At 40.3% G+C, this 21,187-nt stretch overlaps 1 protein-coding gene across 1 annotated transcript in view; it reads left to right on the forward strand.

Moving 5' to 3' along the window:
* ADAM12 (ADAM metallopeptidase domain 12) overlaps positions 1–21,187 on the forward strand; it is a 312,824-nt gene that overhangs the window by 253,963 nt on the left and 37,674 nt on the right. The window contains exon 9 of the mRNA XM_042459693.1: positions 12,562–12,757. Within this exon, the coding sequence (XP_042315627.1) occupies positions 12,562–12,757 (196 nt within the window). The remainder of the gene's footprint in view (positions 1–12,561; positions 12,758–21,187) is intronic.

A 21,187-nucleotide genomic window follows, 5' to 3' on the forward strand; every position in this document is an offset into this window, starting at 1 on the left:
CTTATGTGGCTACCTCACTTGGCCTAATGACAGAGCCAGCTGTCTCTCCCTAAGAATACCAGAATGAGATTGCGAAGGATACAGAAGAAATTTAACTTCTGGGTCTGCCCAAAACCTCTTGGCCAACAGATGCCTTCTCCTTCTGGCCATTGCCATTGCTGCTCTGCTTGAAATCCCCAAAGCACTGTCACTGTGCAAATGTACCTGAGAGAAGGTGGAAGTAGTGTGAGAGGCAGGTCTTGTGCCTTCCACTGCTCAGAGGAGATGGAGAGGGAGCATCAATGACTTGGAGGACAAAATTGGGGGCATACTTATCAAATTTGCAGATGACACCAAATTAGGGGGAGTAGCTAAAACCCCAGAGGACAGGATCAAGATTCAAAATGACCTGAACAGACTAGAAAACTGGGCCATAGCTAACAAATGAAATTCAACACGGAGAAATGTAAGATACTGCACTTAGGGCGGAAAAATGAAAAGCACAGATATAGGATGGAGGACACCTGACTGAATGAAACTACATGTGAAAGGGATCTAGGAGTCCAAGTAGACCATAAGTTGAATGTGAGTCAACAATGCGATGCGGCAGCTAACAAGGCCAATGCGATTTTAGGCTTCATCAATAGAAGTATAGTGTCTAGATCAAGGGAAGTCATAGTGCCACTATATTCTGCTCTGGTCAGGCCCCACCTGGAATATTGTGTCCAGTTCTGGGCACCACAATTAAAAAAGGACATTGAGAAACTGGAGCGTGTCCAAAAGAGAGTAACTAAAATGGTGAAAGGTCTGGAAACCATGCCCTACGAGGAACGACTTAGGGAGCTGGGGATGTTTAGCCTGGAGAAGAGAAGGTTAAGAGGTGATATAACCCTGTTTAAATATTGGAAGGGATGTCATATTGAAGAGGGAGCAAGCTTATTTTCTGCTGCTCCACAGACTAGGACCCGGAGCAATGGATGCAAACTGCAGGAGAGGAGATTCCACCTCAACATTAGGAGGAACTTCCTGACAGTAAGGGCTGTTTGACAGTGGAACAAACTCCCCCGGAGTGTAGTGGAGTCTCCTTCCTTGGAGGTCTTCAAGCAGAGGCTGGATGGCCATCTGTCGGGGAAGCTTTGTGATTTCCTGCATGGCAGGGGGTTGGACTGGATGGCCCTTGTAGTCTCTTCCAACTCTACGATTCTATGATTCTATGATTCTATGATTGCTTTGAATGGCTGCTAGCTAGCTAGTCCTAATGCCTGCAGGGCTTTTTAAAGACAGCTGTGCTCTGTCAAAATCTGCCAACTATGACTATAGTCACTGGAAGTCCCTTCCTCTCCTTCTTGGGGGCTATCTTGTTTAGTGACTGCCCTTTCTATTCTGTAGAAGGCAGGAAGAGATAATATTTTTGGCTGTTCTTTTGCTGTATGAAGAAACAATATGTTATCTCTTTTCTCTCCTCTTTCTGTGTAGCACTTTGGATCCCAACTATCTGCTAGCCCTTTTATCTCTCCCTGTCCCATCTCTAACTTACTTTTTTTTCTATCTACATCCTACAAGTTACTAATTTCTCTTTCTTTGTGCTTCTTCCTAATTCTTTATTTATGCATCTTAGCACTTCACTTGGCCTCTTTGTACCTCATCTGTCATCTTGTACTCTGTGTCCATCTCTCATCTATCCTCTTGTACTTGATATCTTGTCTATCCCCCTTTTCTCTTTGTATACCCACTCTCAATTCCTGTTTTCAGATATCAGTATGCTCTTCCTTTTTTCATGATAATTTAACCTTTCTCTTGTTATCTGCCGCAATGTCAGCTTCAGTACAGGAAAGGGACACTATCTCATCCTTTACTTCAAGCTGCACAATGTTTCAGAACAACCCTGTAGGGAGATAACTCCTTCAAATAGAGTGTCTCCTTTCAATGTAACTTTATAAACAGAGGTGGTGCCCTTGAAAACTGTAAATATGAAGGCTTAAAGGTTGGGTGGACTTCTGTGGTGAGGCATGTTCCCTGAGGAAGTTTGCACTGAAACAGCACAGTGATAAACTTGGAAAGAGGACAACAATTATGTCAATATTCCCCTTACCATTTCCTCTGTTTGCCCAAGTCTAGCCTGCTTCCCAAAATTCGCTGTTCTCTGACTCAATTGTTTTTAATGTAGATCTGCTAGCAGTACAGAAAAAAGACCTGATAAGATACCCTTCTTTGTTTAAACGTTGCCATCCATTGCTGATACTGATTTTCTCCCAGATAATCAGAATTAAATATATCTAGTCATGGTGGATTTGTCTTCCCTAGTAAATGTAGCACTGCATACAAAATAGACTGAGATACATAAAAATGGAAAGATTTTTCTTTAGATTTTTCATACAGTTTATTGGATTGATCCAAGTCATAAGCATTTCCTGACAGTTCGCTCATTCTTCTAGGCAGCAAAATTGGAGAAGCAGACTCATCTGCTTGTTTAAAAAACAGCAGAGTGTCTATAGCTGGCAAACTCATTCTAACCCTTGTATCTTTCTCATTTTCACACCTGAATGTTGCTAATACCTGCTAAAGTAAAAACCACTTATTATTGCCATGAAGCAGTTTGACCTGTGGCTTCTTCCTTTGTTTTGTTAAATGCCTTGGAAAATTTGCGACTCAAGTGTGATTGATTTTAGTCCCAATCTTTTACTGTAATCTGTGGTACCAGCAAATCCATTACATTAGTTAATGTTACATTAGCTAAGTAATTTAGTCTAGGATCCATACGTCAATACCAATCTAATCCTTGAAGACATCAAGTTGTTCTGTGTGCAGCTCTTCGTGAGGCTTGCATACAAAAGCCATATTTGTATTAACTATTGGAATCAAGCAGCGTTCTAGCAGACATGTTGAGGTGTCTGGGCTCACAAACTAAAGTTTTAAAAAGTTATTTGGGTTCACCTCTTCCCAGGTTATCGGGGGTCAGGGTGTGCGTCATGTGGACATGATGCCCCAACGCCACCCCTACACCGGCCTTAATGTCTGGTCTGAACAGCCCCTAACTCCCTCTGCATGTCTGGTGTGTTCCTATGTATTTAGAGATTACATTTGTATCTCAGCAAATGAGGTTGCTAAGACTGCATTATTCATTTGTTTCATGGAGAAATCCTCAGTTGCATATTAGCACAGTTTAGCATTATGACTGGAGTGAGTTAGTCTACTTTCTCAGTCCAAAGAAAGATATATTGAATCAAACATAACTGGATGTCCAGCTATATATTCCTAATAAGCACTGCAGTGTTTTAAGTAGAATGAAGGGACCTCTTGTCACACAAAAGTCCTACTTAACATTAGTGACAAAGCTCTATTGTCTGATCAGCAGAAAAGGGCTTTAGCTGGAGTGAAGGTTAGCAGCCCAGACACAAGCTTTTTCCATCACTTTCCTATTTTGGTGGTGATGTGACCCTTACACTCTCTATGAAACAGTTTCCACATCTTTGAAATTTTTTCCAAAATAGAGTGCATTGCAGAATTGGAAGCAATTCTATGACTTAACAGATATCCCCACAGCATTCTTTTCTGCATTGGAAAATGGCTGCTCTTGGCCTTTCCCCATATGAAGAAATTCTCAGTACCCTACCAATCTTCATGTGGGGGAAATTATTTTGATTTTGAGAGACATTGGCCCCATACAGACAGGCCAAAATAAAGCTGCTTCAGGTCACTTTGGAAGTATGCTGTTTAAATGATGCGTGTGTCCTAAGAGTCCGTAAGCCGCGCCAAAGCCACAATCCAGTCCTAAAAACTGGAGCACAGCTTTGGTGCAGCTTCCGGACTCTTAGGACACATACATAATTTAAACAGCATATCTCTAAAGTGACTCGAAGCAGCTTCATTTTGGCAGTCTGTATGGGGCCATTGTCAGCAAAATATCTCATCAGATCTTTACCGGGGGGGCAGGGGGGGATCTATTCCTGAACCTAAAAGCTCAGCCATGCAAGTATCAGACCTGGAGCCCTGTCATGTGTCTAGCATATGAGTATTGTTTGTTTGTTTTAATAAGAGCAACCATGTTGACACACATCTTTTTGTTGAAGTTGTGGTTGTGTCATCACACTGACTTCAGATTTTGCTAACAACTAAACATTAGGAAGAACTTTACTGTAAGAGCTGTGTCAGGAGGGGGTAAACTCTCCTTCTTCAAAAGTTTTTAAACAGAAGTTGGAGGGGCATCTTTCAGAGGGGGTTTTCTTGTAAATTCCTGCATGATGGGAGTTGGAGTAGATGGCCCATGTGGTCCTTCCCAACTCTAAAATTATGATTCTAAGCATGAAATACATCTAAGATACCCTGTGATTAACTACTCAGGTCTTGCAAATTCAGGGGTGTTTCTTCATTGATTGAGTCAATCTGTCTGTAATGAAATCTTCCTCTTTTCCTACTGCCTTTAGCTTTGCTGAGTACTATCATCTTTTCCAACAGTCATGTCATCTTGTCATGCGTCCAAAGAATGATAGCAATTTAGTCATTTGGGAAGACACATCTTACAAATCACAAAACAGCACATATTTAATAGCCTAGAACTTTCTAGCACGATAGGCTTTGTCTACAATGTCATAAAGTAAAGGTAAAGGTTTCCCCTTGACATGAACGTCTAGTTGTGATTGATTGTAGGAGGCGGTACTCATCTCCATTACTAAGCTGAAGAGCTAGTCGTAATACAAACTAAATTGCAGGAAGATTTAAAAGAATTGCCTTCCCTAGTAATTCCATGATAAATCAGAAGGCTAGCAAATCAAGAATCCAACTTTATTGAAAGAAATGCAATTCCCCCTTCAAGATGCAGAAACTCAACCTGGAATGTACTGTATCCAAGAATGTGGCATCCAGTAATGTTGTTCTGTTTGCACCAAGTTTCTAATACTTGTAGAAAACCCAATTTCATTCCTATTCAAGTGTTAAATCCAGTTTTATACTACTGGGTGTAATGCATTTATCCAGGCCATTGCACTAAATCTTTCACAGGTTCTTGTGCTTGGTTGCTTCAGCTAGTTGTGTGGTGAGTACTAGGAACTTGCAACCATTAGCAGAAAACTGCCACTCCTTGTACTCCCCCCCCCCCCCACACACACCCAATATCATTATATTGAACACAACGTGGACAAATCTGTAGTTTAATCATCTGATGTAGTGACTGTGTGTATCAAATAGTGAACCATTGCCCCCTAACTAAAGACCACAATGCACAAACCACAATGATGTTCTTGCTGGCCACTTTTTTTCACAAAGTAGTAAGAGATTATTAGCTGATTTATAAATTGGCTTCAGAAATGAAACTGTAGCTGGTTTTGCGTATCTTTTTCTCAGGTGGTCAGAAACACACCCATACTCACTGAACCAAAACTCAACCTTTAGGTGAGGTCAGCAAATAAAATAAAGTAAAATAGCAAATAAAATAAAATAAATAAAATGCAATTGTAATAATGTGGAAAGACCTCATCCTCCTGCTCCAGGCCTGAAAGTAGATTTGCCAGTTAACTCACATTTTCTATTTTATTCATTTCATAAAGTTTTAGTGTTCCTATCAGATTTTAATCTGTACCTTAGCGTTTTGGAGGACAACAATGCTTTTTTTAAAAATGTTATTTTGTTTGTATCTTCACAAAACGGTTCAGTACTGACTTTTTCTTCCTCCTCCCACTTCAGGAGTCAGTGGTATAATCAGTTAGATAGCTGCTTCTTTAAGGGCCCTTTAAAAGGTAATAAAGGAGTAATAACTTGTGAAGATCCTTCTGACCTAGTTACTTTCCCTTATGTGTCCCTTATGTAAGTACAGGTAGACCCCGGTTTGTTAAGGCAAAGTTAGGAATGCTGAGTAGCAGCTTTATTTGTTGCAATTTGTTGAGTCCTTGAAAGAATTGCTTTTGAACACCGCTGATTTCACTTGCCATCCTGACTATAACCTCAGAAACAAATCCAGTATTTCCTAAGAATGCTCACTGGCTCAATCTACAGACCATACGATCATTATAACCTTCTGTGTGGTGGGAAACACATGATTAACTTGAACAATATGAGCCTTGGATATATTCATTAGCAGCGATGCTGGTGATCATTTTTGTTCCAAATCTATTGTTTCTCTCAATACCACAAAATAAAGCCAGACATCTATAAATGCACACAACAAACAGCATAAGCCAGGTCCTTGGGGCATTCCATTGAAATAATTGCATATAGATGCTGGATGCAGCTGTTCCATTATAACAATGTCATTTTATACAAACTAACTCACATGGAATCTTGTGGTGCTTTTTTATTTGTTTGTTTGTTTGTTTTGCATTTCCTTCTGTTTCCCTTTCAATACCTTTGATATCACAGATAACCTACATTGAGATCCAGTGTTGTGTTGTAGTTTGATAACAGGACTAAGACTCTTTGAGTCCAGGGTTCCAACCTATCCTCATACATGGAAAGCCATAGGTAGCATCCAACAAGTCATAGTCTCTCTCAGGCGTAAAGGATGGCAATGGCAAACTTCCTCTGAATAAATCTTGACAATCTAGTTTGTTCTGGGGTTTTCAGGCTATGTGGCCATGTTCAAGAAGCGTTTCTTCCTGACGTTTCACCAGCATCTGTGGCTGGCATCTTCAGAGATCAGATTTTTGTTTAAGGTGCAAAATAAAAGCACAGTAGGCAATGAATGATAAATGCAGAGAGATCACATTTCTAAGATTCAAAAATAATTTCAGGATTTAAAATATTGATTTCAGGATAAACTGAAGGTCTTTATAAGGACCTGTAATGTGTTTGGATTTGAATTTACTCTGGACCTTCAGGTCCTAAATACTATTGTAAGCCAGACTGTGCCAATTATCAAAAGTCATAGAATCAAAGAACAAAAAGGGCCATCACATTCTTCAGTTCCAGCCATTTTGCTAAAATGGAGCCTTTCATCTCTCTAAAATGTTTATACTGTACAGGTTTTTCTTTACATTGCCAAGAAAGTGTAATCTTTTCCACCTTCAAGGGAAAGATCCTTGGTGACTGCTTTTCATGCTCAGCTGCCTTTCTTCACCCAGTGCCTGTCACTGTTTAAAGTACAGATGATAGAGAATTCCAACGCCACCTGAATCAATCCACAGGCATATCTTCTGACCAACATGAAAAATTGCCAAGAACTGGTCCAGGATATGTGGCTTTCCAGTAGATTCTGGATCAACTAGAAATATAGGGTGGACTCTGCCAGAAGGAAGAGGGGGGTATATTTTGCTTCCTCAGCCCTGAAGGCATTGGGGTTTTCTTTCAACTTTCCTCAGCAAAATGGAACCAAAATTAAACACCTTCCCTCTACAGTACAAAAAATAATTTATTTTGTTATTTTATTTTATTATATCTTTTTATTATATTTCAATTATATTATATTATATATTTTATTATATTTCAACAACAGGAATGAATGAAAACAGATACAAAATACAAAATACAAACAAAAACCAATATCAACAGACATAACAAAACATATTACATATTAAGCCTTCCTACATCCCCCATAAACAAAACATGCATAAAATGACTTCCAGTCCTCCCTGCCTGGGGCTTCAATCACCAGTAGTTCTCTTCCTAAATTCTCCTTAAAGACATTCGTTTTATTGGATTTTATTGGATCCATGACAGAATACAACTCAAATGCAGCCTTAGCTTTCAGAAGTGTTTGAATTTAATTACAGGGGGAGTATAGGCAATGGATTGGCCAAGCCACCCTTCCCTCATCTCAGTTACAGGTACAGGGATAGTTTATGTAGTCAATAATGGAAGCCATTCCAGTTTCTCTACTTGACTTTGGCTGGAGCAGAATGAATTGGTTCCCCAGCTTTCTGCTAGATCTCAGTGAAGTGAAACAAAATGTTCCCACTCATCTTAATTACCAATCTTTTTGACATTTGAAGAGTACATTCTCCATTAATCTTTCATCAAGACTAAATAGCAGATCCATTTCATTTGACCAGCATACTAGTGGGGAAAGGACTCAATAGGTGAGACAGATACCAATAAAATGAAATAATAGAAGAAGAAATAGAAAGAATTGCATATAGGAAAGAAGAACCTATATGCTGAGTTGAGACATAAGCTCACTGTGGATACTCAACTATTCTTTAACATACGCAGTTTTGAAAAGTAATTTGGTGATTAATGGCATTGTATAATATGTAAATAATGAAAAGAAGAAGAAGATGGGAAATTATAACTAAATGGGCTGTTTTTTCTAAGGGACATGTGAAGGTTATAGTGGATAAAAAAAACCTCTACAGTGTGATACTGTGGCAAGAAGGGCTAATATCCTTTCAAGCTGCATTAAGAACAGCATCGTTTCCAAGACTCATGAAAGGCTGGTACTACCCTGCTCAGCTCAAAGATTAGATCTCATTTAAGTAGCATGCCACTTCTGATCAGTACAAGATAAATTGGAAACAATTCAGAACAAAACTGTAATGATGATAAAGTTCTAGAAGAAAATCACAAAGACCTAGTTCACACTGAGAAAACTAAATGCCAGGGAGAAGTTTTCTAGCCTAGACTTCTCTCTAAAGTCTGGTTTTCTACATGCAAGCATTAGCCATAGATATAGATGTATGTATGAGAATCAGGTCATTAATTCACTGCTCTGATGCGGTACATAGGTTCAGAATTAGACCAAAGCAAATTGCAAGTGACATGGCATTTTAATATCATTTTTAAAAGGATTAACAGCACTATGAGAGCAGTTTTGTAAAATGCAGAGATCTCAGAAAAGAAAGAAAATGGTTGTTTAATGCCCAGCGAACAAACAGCTCTCATCATCAAGAAGTTCTTCCTAATGTTTAGGTGGAATTTCTTTTCCTGTAATTTTAACTCATGACTCTAAGTCCTATTCTCTGGCACTGCAGAAAAAACGCTTGCTCCATCCTGAATATGACATCCCTTCAAATATTTAAACAGGGCTGTCATATCGCCTCTTAACCTTCTCTTCTCCAAGCTAAACATACCCAGCTTCCTAAGTCTCTCCTGACAGAGCGTGGTTTCCAGACATTTCAGCATTTTGGTCAACCTCCTGTGGGCATGTTTTGAAAACCCACTGGGTAGCACTGGGCAAATCACACTTTCTCAGCTTCAGAGGAAGATGATGGCAAATCTCATCTGAATAAATTTTTCCAAGAAAACCATAAGTCAGACTCAACAAATAAGGCACATAAGAGCAATATAAAACATTCAATATTTTTGAAAATTATTTAATGCATATTCATTAGAAATAAAACAAAGTACTGTACAGCAAATTTTTAAAAGCCCTTTCCCTAAACAGTGGTTTCTCAAAGGTCTGGGGGGAGGGGGGAGTTTAATTAACCACTTTGAAAAATATAGTTTTGTTTTATATAAATATAATGTTCATTACAGTGGACATTCAGTGGCCTCACAGTTTTCTGGATCTGTCGGAACTGGAAATGAGCAGAGAGTCACCCTTTCCCCTTAAAAGTAGTGGGCCTTTTATCATGTACTTGTTTGAATACTAGAAGATTAGTTCCATCTTTAAAACTTATTTTGGTTTGAAGCCTCAACGCTTAGTATAGAGTTTTCCCTGAAATCTAGGGGAAGGGACCTTTTGTAGTTGTTTTTCTTTCCTCCTCCAAGGCTTTGTGCAATTTACTTACCAATATCCTTTGGAAGCATTCAGCAAGATAAAACTAGTTCATAATAATGTTTCTCAATATATATGTATGAAAGAACAAAGAGCTTAGGCAGGGTTACAAGATGCCAAACCTTGTGTGAATGTGTTGAACGTACCAGTTCCAATTAACCTTTCCTACCCCTTTTGCCTTGATGACTTCTCTTTAGGGATGCAAATCTGTTATTTCATTCTCACACATGATAAGTTTTCCCCCTTGCAGGAAAAAGTTTTTTTCCAAAAGTTTTTACATGTATTTCACTGATTGTACAATATAAATATAAATATATTTTAACCAAGAATTTTTTAATAAAAAAATTCAGGCAAGTTTTTGAGCAAACAATACAAATGCATTTTTTGCTAATGATGATTAAAAAGCACTGATCTGTTTACTCTTGTGATAGAAAAATATTTCTTAACAATTGATAATTGTTTCAACAGGGGCCATCTTTTTTTTTCACTGTCAGAATGTGGTTGTTTTTTTTTTTCATGTTTCCCAGGATTGGGCTGTGCCTATCTAACCCACATCTAGAAACAAATTGCTTCCGGATCATTTTTCTTTCTTTTGTTCATCTTCCTCTATTTCCCCTTCTTCCTTCTCTTTCCCAGAATTTTTGTTTAAAAAAACAATTTGCCTGTCCCAAACTCCTACTAGCTCTCAGTTAGCAACTTAGTCCTCTGGTCCATGTTGGCTTTTCATAGCTACAGCTTGTTTTCCTTAGTCTTCGCTTTCAAGGTTGTGCCCCTTGAATCAGTTCCACCATATTCTAGCTCATGTATTTGTATTGTGTTCATTCAGTCTTCTGTCTTAAATGTTAACTGTACATTGTCCATTGTTCTTCAGGTAAGCCACAATTCAGAGAATTGCACAATTACACGCCTCTTGCAAACAGGCTAGTCCTCAAAGAGTGTTCACTATGCATATTTATTTTTTATATGTCACAGTATATAAATATGCTTCTGAGAAATAGAAGTGTGTGTATTCCTTGGAGAAATGTGCTAAGACATGTAGATGCCATGTCTAAAAGATCATTTATATGCATATAGCTCAAGTCGATGAGGAGTAGTGGTTTGAGCACTGGACTATGATTCTGGAGACCAGGGTTCGATTCCCACTTGGACATGAAACCCACTAGGTGACCTTGGACAAGACACATACTCTCAGCCTGAGGGGAAGGCAATGGGAACCCTCCTCTGAACAAATCCTGCCATGAATTAGGGTTGCCATAATTCAGAAACAATTTGAAGGCACACAACAGAGAGAGAGAGAGAGAGAGTTCAAAACAGCGGCATGGAAAGTGTGCTTACTCGTGCTGTTCTTCTAAACTTCCTTCTATATAATGGCTGGTGGTTCATAACCATGACATCCAGATCCTTAACTGCGATGATATTTGCAACACTGGATGGCTGCCCAGCATGATGAGGCAGAACACTGTCTAAACCAGGAGTGGGCAAAGTGCAATCCCTGGACTGCATGTAGCCCTTCTCCAAAGGGCCCTCAGGGTTCAAAATTACTCCCAATGCCCTCCGGGAGGAAGGAAGCATTTTTGACATATTTGGAGGCTCCCACATACCATTTTTCAAATACAGGAAAATAACCAGGTAATGATTTCAGGTTGTTTCCTTTTATTAAACAAGTCCATTCCTGGACCTAAAATGGCCTAGAGAGGCCTAGGAACATGAAAAAATGCTCTTTCTAAAATATTTTGGGACAACAAAAATTATTTCCCCCTGAAGTCAGATATAGTGGCCCTCCTAATGAACACCACTAGCCTCCCTTCATTGTCCATCCCAGTTTAAATCAGGGAGTGAACAAAGCAAAGCCCACAGGTTATATGTGGCTTCTAGGGACCTCAAGCATAGCCCACACACCTGTACATCTCCCTACCTCCCAATTTTTTCTGACTTAAAAAAAACTGATAGGAGCCATCTGGAGCCATGGGCAATTTCATCAAATAACTTGCCAAACTGTTTTAGATTGAGGGTTGCTTGCCTTTTCCCCTTCCCCCAGTTAGTCACTTCTGTTTTTGGGAATCATCCTAGACTAAGAAGACTGGGGGACCAAACACTTGACAATTGTCGCAGAGCCCCTAGAAAGCACGGAGGAGCCTTTGTCAATTAAAAAATATATTGGGCTGGAGTGGAAGGGGGATACTGCCTCTGGACCTCTAATCTAAACTGTAAAATCAGGTTGACTTATGGATTCAGTTCTTCTCTGTACAGATGTTCTATTTAATGTGGCTCTTTCATTTATTGTCCCCTTCTTTTAGGAATGTACAAACCAGTGTTGTAATGCTACTACCTGCACTTTAAGACCAGGAGCAGTATGCGCCCATGGACTTTGCTGTGAAAACTGCATGGTGAATTTTTTTTTTGTATGCATTCAGGGTGGGCAGGACTCCATTCAGAGGTATAGTGCATTTCCAGTGGCTTCTTGAGTGCTAAAGAAGTTGCCAGCACCTTGCCTACAGCTTTAGCTATGAATCTTTTTGCCACTTTTCACAAAATCCAATTCAACACGTCACAGTTTCTCCCATATGACAATGTGCATTTTTATTTTATGCATAAATTTCTAATATTAAAACAACAAACAGTAAAGGTTTATGCTCACTTAAATAATACCACCATTGCAGAGTCATTTGAGGTTTAATCTGTATGCTTTTGTGTGTGCAATGTCAAAAAGCCTTGTGCTTGCCCGTTAGTGAGGAATGAAAGAGGCCCTTTGGAAGTATATCGTAAACAATTGTGCAGTATATCAAAGAAATGCATATAAAGTGCTGTGACGCCTTTACACTGTGCTTAATGGCTGCTAGAGTGCAGAGTCTTAGGAAGATGTGGGGGGGGGAGAGCATAAATTTACTATGCAGTGCATTTTATTGATTAGAATTAAAATTACTTCTTTCTTCCTGCAGCTGAAGGCAGCCGGCATCTTATGCAGGTATGCCAGTAATTCCTGTGACCTTCCCGAATTCTGCACTGGAGGCAGCCCTCATTGCCCAGCCAATGTTTACTTACATGATGGGCATTCCTGCCACAGGGTGGATGGATACTGCTATAATGGCATGTGCCAAACCCATGAACAGCAATGCATCACACTCTGGGGGCAAGGTGAGCTTCAGCTTCTGACTGTTCTTGTGACATTTATTCTCTGGACATTTCTTTAGCTGTTCTGTCTCTCTCTAGATAGTTATTCACTCCCTAACTATATATCTGTTCTCTCTAGATATTTATTCACTCTCTAGATAATTATCCACAACAGCAAATCTATGGGATATGATGTTTGGAGATGGTAGGTCTTTCAAGATAGTAAGCAGTTCTGGGTCCTTCCTTACTGCGAGATAAATCTTTGTGATTACACTTTGCACATGAACCTTTTCTCACTAGTAGTGCATTTCCATCTTGCACTGCTGTCAATAAGAATTCACCCCTGAAGGCAAATAAGTTTGCACGGCCAATAGTCACTGGCCAGTCTGTAAGTGATAACTCAGAAAAGTAACTTTCCAGGGACTGGTTAAGAATGAGCTGCAAGAAAGAGTATAAGACCTGCAGGGAATTATATCCTCCACCTGTGATACAAAAACACCCCAACTTATTTGTGTGGCCTAAAGAATTGTGACCACTAACCATTTTATCCAATTTGGCTTCAGGTTCTCATAATCATTTGTAGCTCAGTGTTCCATGTATCAACTGATTCACAATGAATAGAGGGCACATTCCTGCATACTGCTTGGGTCATAGCCCAAATTGTTAAACCAGAATTTCACATATGCTTAAGTGCAAATTGGATCATTGCAGGCTTCTTCCAAACAAGAGGTGACCACTATTAGCCCTTTCCAAAGCCATGTCCACTGGGAACATTTGAATCCTTTCAGGAATGGAGGTTAATGTACCTTGCCTCAGTTTACTTAACTGTAAAATGCAAATGTTAGCCCACTTTTCAGAAATAATTACTGTAATGCTTGCTTAAGCGCTCAGAGATTTCTGGGATGAAAGCCACTGTGTAAGTGTATAGTATTAACTATGCAAACATAACTAATAGATTCTTCTGAATTAGAATGCTATCATGCCATCAATTGTATTTCTATCAGTACTAGAAACTGGCTTGGACAGTTTTCAGCTGACATTGTATTTCCAATCAAGGACAGTGGCATTGTACTGGAAAACTTCATATCCACTAAACTTAATTTGCATGTTAATTTGTATGTTTAGGACTTCCTCCCACTCTCTGCTCCTAACATGCTGTGTTACTTTCCCACCTCTCAGTGCTCATGCCTTCTGTTCTTCCTCCATTCTCCTTAATTTTCCATGATAGTTCCCACCACTTCCTCACCAGTGGCCCTGCAGGTGAAGCATCTGGAAGCTGAAGGCCAAAAAAAATCTGGGAACCCAAGAAAAAGAATTAATGCTTTAGACTGCAAAGGAAATTAGATTGATCAGGAAATCCTAAAAAGGTCCATTGACATAATGAGTTAGGGCATAAGTAAAACGTACTTCTGGACACTATGCTGCTGCCACACTGCAGAATTAATGCAGTTTGACACCACGTCAATAGTTCTGCTTTTATTTTATGAAATACTGGGATTCGTAGTTGATTAGGCTCCAGAGCTTTCTGGCAAAAGTTAAGTATCTCGCAAAACTGCAAATTCTAGAATTCCATAACACTAAGTCATGGCAGTTAAAGCAGTGTCAAACTGCATTAATTTTGCCTTGTAGATGGAACCTTTTACCACTTAAATGTGAAGACTCCTTCCAAGAAAAAGTTAAGTGGTTTCAGTTCATCTCTTTCATTGTATAATTTAGGCCCTATTCACACTATGGAAATAACCCGGGTTATTTCCATGACATTCAGACTGGCCCTGAATGCAACTGGCACTGTTTGCGGGGGGGGGGGGGGGACCACTTAACTCAGGTGCATTTGACACCGGGTCCCTTACTGCATCTTTTTTTAAGTGTCACCGCCGCCGCCATTTTCTCTCCAGTGGGTTCAGTGTGAATGGGGACAGGGTTTAAGTTGCCTCAGAGAGATTCAGGGACATAAAATGTAGGGGGAATTCACACTTAAATTTTTGTCCCATGTAGATCCAGATCTCCATGGTGATGCAATCCTGAAGTGATGGTCTTAAGTATGTTTTACGTCCCCAAATCTCTCAGAGGCAATTTAAACCTTGTTCCCATTCAAACTGAACCCACTGGAGAGAAAATGATGCCATTTCCAGTACTGCTGCCACACAACCCGGTTTGATTTGGTAGCATACTCACACTATTAAAGATCCGGATTGCTCCAGCACTTAAAAAAAGATGTGGTAAGGGACCTGGTGTCAAATGCACTGGGTTAAGTGGTTTTTTTCATGACCCCCCCCCCCCCCCCCAGCAAACAGCCATTTGGGTCCAGTCTGAATGTCACAGAAATAACCCGGATTCACACTGCTTTATTTTTGTAGGGTGAATGGGGCCGTAGTGAGAGCATTGCTCTAGGATTGCATCACCACGGAGATCCAGATCTCCGTGGGACAAAAACGTAAGTGTAAATACTCCCTTAATTTCTAATATTGTAAGTGTTATAATTTAAAAGAAAGAGTAGTAGTGATTTTAGTGGTAGTAGCAGTAGTAATGGTATGGTTTTCACTGTATTCAGCTACCTGTAGGCACCATTGACCTACCAGTTGACTTGCTATTCAACAATTGATCAGCAAGCTTCTCTTCAAGGCAAAACTATATTCAAAGTTAGGTCCTTTTTAAAAGTGTATTGCTTTGCCTTTTTTTAAAAAGTAAAACTGAAACTTTTTAATTCTTCATTTTTATAAAGTCACATTGCTATAGATTTGTCCTATTGATAGTGATACAATTGAACATTACGTGCATTTGGATATTATCTACTGCTTCTATTGGCATATCCAGCAGGCACTTAGATATGCAGATAAATCTATTGGCAAGAGAGGCATTATTGATTTTCCTGGGGAAAAGGAAGCATTAACTTTTAACAAACTGGAACTTTCTTGGCTGTCAGATAAATGAATCCTTACTTGAAGGGCATGAGTATGAGCAAGGGTGCCTGTACATTTTTCAACTAAATCAATTGTGATAATGAAGAAATATAAGTATCATTAACATTGGCACAATGTTGGCACAATCACCTAGAAGGTGATGCCACTGGATTTCAAGAAAGCCGGTTTTAGCAAGTTCAGGGAATTATTGGGTGGAATCCCATGGGTAAACATGCTAAAGGAAAAAGGCACCCAGAATGGGTGGGAGCTCTTGAAGAATGAGTTGCAAAATGCACAACCACAAACAAACCCATGGAAGAAGAAAAATCAGAAAAATCAAATGTGACTACACAGTAAAGTCAAAGAGGAAGTTTTTTGTTTTTTTAAGAGGAGTATTTACAGTTGGCCCGCCGTATACATGGATTATTCATCCATGGATTCAAGCATCTATTATTATTATTATTATTATTATTATTATTATTATTATTATTATTATCCTTTATTTATAAAGCGCTGTAAATTTACACATCTACATTAACATATTATATTAAATATAATATTATATTAAATATAATATAGATATTAAATATCTACAGCTTTAAAATATTCAAAAATATATTAATTCCTAAAAGCAAACCTTGATTTTGCCATTTTATAAATGGGACACAATTTTACTACACTACTATATATAAAGTCACACTTGAGCATACACGAGGGGTCCTGGAACCAAATCCCAGTAGATACTGAGGGCCCACTGTGTATAGAGCTGGCAAGGTTTAGAAATGTGAATGTTGGACTATGACCGGAGAAAACTAAATGGACAGATATAGGATGGGGAATAATGGCTCAGCAGTACTACATGCGAAAAGGACCTTGGAATGATTGCTGATTATAAATTGAACATGAGCCAGCAGTGTGATGCTGCAGCAAAAAGGGATGAATACTATTTTAGCCTGCATTAATAGAAGCATAGGCGTGTTACAGACCACCCAAAACAGGCAGTCTCGCGCCACTTCTGGTTGCTGTGTCCAGGAACCGCAGCAGCCAAATCGCACAGTTCCCAGGCACAGCAAGAAAGAAGTGCCAAAATGGCGCTTCTTCCTGCATCCTGGAAGAGGTGCCACAAGGCGCAAGGCGCGCACTCGCGCCACCACTTCTGCTGCGCAACGTCCAGACACTGTGCGTCCGCGACGTCAAAATAGCGGTGCCCATCTGTATGTGGCACCGCCATTTTGATGTACTTTTTATGCGCGAGGGGCAAGGCGCGTCAGGAAGCACCGCTCCTCGCGCGTAACGACAGTGCCCCATAGGGCCCGTCCAGAATGTGCCATAGTTTCCAATGTAAAGTCAAAGGCTTTCATGGCTGGCATCTATAGTTTTTTGTGGATTTTTCAGGCTACGAGGCAGTGTTCTGCCTCATAAGGAGAACACAGCCATTCAGGCTATTATTTAAAGGTCTCCTTCCTTGGAGATCTTTAAACAGAGGCTGGATGGCCATCTGTCGGGGATGCTTTCATTTGGATTTTATACATGGCAGGGGGTTGGATTGGATGGCCCTAGTGGTCTCTTCCAACTCTACAATTCTATGATTCTATGCCATGTTGTGGAATGGCAAGGCCCTGAGGCCTGTGCCATCCTTAGGGTTAGTGTCACCCAGTACAGTAACTCATGGTGTCATTGACCTCCTCCCATTTCACACCATATAGAATCCTTAGCAATGGTTTTTGCACCAATGTTAGCCATACATCATAATCCCCATATAGCATTGAGTGTAATGCTAATAGTTGTGACATAAACAACAAGCAAAATTAAAATCATACCTTCAAATTATGATATCATATGCACAACCTAAATGTATTTACAATAGCATATGCACAACCTATATGCATAGTGAACATTTGGTTAAAATGTGATGTTTTAAAGAAAATTTTAAAAGAATTTTAAAAATTAAAATTAAAAAAAGTAATTTAAAATTTTGAAATTTGAACTTTAAAAAATCCTGGGACCTCTTTCTCCTCCCACTGATATTCACTCCACTTCCACCATCTCTTAAAGCATTTTAAAGGGAAGCATATGAATTATAGAATCATAAAATAATAGAGTTGGAAGACACCTCAAGGGCCATCCAGTCCAACCTCCTGCCATGCAGGAAATCTCAATCAAAGCATCCCCGACAGATGGCCATCCAGCCTCTGTTTAAAAACCTCTAAGGAAGGAGACTCCACTACACTCCAAGGGAGTGTTTCACTGTCAACAGCCCTTACTGTCAGGAGGTTCCTACTAATGTTGAGGTGGAATCTCTTTTGCTGTAGCTTGCATCCATTGTTCTGGGTCCAAGTCTCTGGAGCAGCAGAAAACAAGCTTGCTCCCTCCTCAATATGACATCCCTTCAAATACTTAAATAGGGCTATCATATTACCCTTTAACCTTCTCTTCTCCAGGCTAAACATCCCTAGCTCCCTAAGTCGTTCCTCATAGGGCATGGTTTCCAGAACCTTCACCATTTTAGTCACCCTCCTTTGGACAAGCTCCAGTTTCTCAACATCCTTTTTGAATTGTGGCGCCCAGAACTGGACACAATATTCCAGGTTGGGCCTGACCAGAGCAGAATAGAGTGGGACTATTTTCCTTGTTCTAGACACTATACTTCTATTGATGCAGCCTAAAATCGCATTGGCCTTGTTAGCTGCTGCATCACACTGTTGACTCATGTTCAACTTGTGCTCCACTTGGACTCCCAGATCCCTTTCACACGTAGTCTCATTCAGCCAGTTGTCACCCATCCCACAGCCCATTTCTGCCAGAAAAAAATGGTGTTTGAGAAGCAGTGGTGTCACCCCCCCCCTTACTGTGACACCTGGTGCATTCCGCATCCCCCACACCCTTCTAGTGACACTACTGCCTGAAGCCTTGCCATTCAAGAACAGAACAATACACAGATTAACATGTAAATCACTTTCTCTCAACCAACAGTATATATACCCCACTCTCTTCCATGCCAGCATTCTGTAAAGATCCCAGCCACAGCTGCTGGCAAAACGTCAGGGAAAAACTTTTCTAGAACACAGCCTCATAACCCGAAAAACCCACCAAAAAACATAGTTTCCAAGCTGAGAGAAGTAATAGTCCCACAATATTCAAGGGAGCCCTGGTGGTGCAGTGGTTAAATGCCAGTACTGTAGCCACAAGGCTGTAAGTTCAACCCCTGGCCTCCAAGGTTGATTTAGCCTTCCATCCTTTTGTAGCTTGGTAAAATGAGTACCCGGGCAATTAGCTTACAGATTGTAAACTGCTTAGAGAGTGCTGAGTTCACTATTAAGCAGTATAGAAATATAAATGCTATTGCTGTTTTGCGCTGGTCAGGCCTCATCTGGAGTACCATGCTCAGTTCTGGGTGTCTCATTTTAAGAAGGATAAAGACAAGTTGGAACAGGTTCAGAGAAGCATAGCAAGACTGATAACTGAACAAAACATATGAGGAAAAGTTGAAAGAGCTAGGCATGTTCAGCTTGGTGAAGAAAAGACTGAGGAGTGACATAAATGCATTCCTTAAATACTTCAAGGGCTGTCACAGAGAGGCGAGGGTAGGCCTATTTTCTGCTGCCTCAAAGAATAGGGCCAGGTTTAATGGTTTGAAGTTACAGGAGGGTAGATTTTGATTGAACATTAGAAGGAACTTCTTGACAGTAAGAGCAGTTTGGCCTAGAGAGGTGGTGAAGTCTCCCTCTCTGCATGTCTTCAAAAACTGGCTGGACAGATACCTTCTGGAGATGTTCAGGCTGGAGACCATGAAATGAGCAGGGAGTTTGACTCAGTGACCCACAACGCCCCTTCCAACTCTGATTTTATGACTCTATATGCATTGTTTTAGGGCCCGAATAAACAGGCAAAAAAAGCCTGCTTCTGGGTAGCTTCAGAGCGTGGTGTTTTGACAACACAAGCTCTGAAGCCACTTGGAAGCCAGCTTCAAGCCACTGTGCTGCCCAGATATGGCACTCTGGGGGCACAGCATTTACATGCCACACGCCACTGGAGCATCATGAAGCTGGCTTCCAGCCACTGCGCGGGCAGCAAAGCCGACTTTTTGCCAGCTTCAAGGTGGGTTGTGCCCATGGAGTGTGCTTGCTCCGGCCCCAGTCCAGCTTCGGAAGGGGCAGCTTGAAGCCTCCCCTTTGGGGCAGTCTGTTTAGCTCCTATGTTATGGAGAACCAAGAACCCTTGGTATAGAATCTGCTGAAAATGCAGAAGGTATGTGGATATTTCCATGAGACTTTAGATACAAACTGTTTTTTCAAGCAGTCCCAATAGTACGGCAGTATTCCCAAGCACATCTTACAATGCCATACTACGCATGTGTACTCAGACATCCCTTTCTTAAATTTGAGCTTACTGCTCAGTAATTGTGTCTAGGAATGCAGTCCTAATCTGATGCAGAGGCAAATTCCATGGTTGTTAAAACTAGAACACATCATCATATGAGTTTTATGGGCAAAAGGCTTTTTTTAAAAAAAAAATTAAAAAATCCCATAATTAAGACTCTGGGTGCAGTAGATTAAAGTACAGCGTTCTTTAGTTTGTTACAAGTGAACATAGTGAAAATGTAAGGCGATTGTTTCAGATCTTTTCCTCAAACTTGCTACTGCATCTTAATAGTATTGATCCATGTTGGAAAAATCCAAAGAAGACTTTGACCTTTACACCATACTGATATTATTCACTTAACAGTACAATGTTCTGGCCTTTTAACAAATATATTTATAGCTGAGACATACTGAAATTTGTTGAGTATCCGATAAGTTTCAGGAAAAACTGTTTGAGGGCTGCAGTTGAAGGGAGAAGCTGGGCAGCATGTACAATTGTCCTACATGGTTGTTTGCAGCCTGACCTTTGTCTGTAGATGCCGGTCCACTGCATTGCATTGAAAGCAGACGCTTCCCACGGTGTTAATTCAGTACTGAACCAGTGTGGGGAGTGTTTTGGCTGAAAAGCAGATGCTTTATGTCATTGGTTGCTTGAGGATATCCCTGTAGTTAGTGAGAAGAGCCCTAACTGTTGACTGTTAACACAAGCTGAAGGGCATTCCCCATTGCCTATCTTTCATAGATAGATATAGTTCAGAAGCAATGATCCAAAATTCCTCTTGATGATGTACGCTGGTGTAACTTCTGTTATGCCAGTGCATCTACTTTCTTGGTCATTGCAAAATGGATATCCAGTATTTTCTTAAGCAGTGAAATCCCCCCCCCCCACACACACACACAACTGTACATGAGGGTTGGGGTTGTTGGCCTTCCAGGCATCATCTGTAGGAAGAACTGTAGCCCTCCTGGCCATAGAGGTGTACCCTGACCCTGAAAATCTGTATGGCAGTGGGGTTGGAGGTACACTTTGCACTCCAATGGCAGTGAATAGGACCTAAGCCTGAATAAAATTGGGGAAAGCCATACTCCTTACTAAATAACAAAATGTGGAAATGCAAGTAAATTCTCCTGACTTTCATGGTTTCAGAACAATGAGCAAATTCATGTATCACTACCTCATAGTTTATGCTAAT

This window comes from Sceloporus undulatus, chromosome 3 (assembly GCF_019175285.1).
Source record: "Sceloporus undulatus isolate JIND9_A2432 ecotype Alabama chromosome 3, SceUnd_v1.1, whole genome shotgun sequence".
Taxonomy (NCBI): domain Eukaryota; kingdom Metazoa; phylum Chordata; class Lepidosauria; order Squamata; family Phrynosomatidae; genus Sceloporus; species Sceloporus undulatus.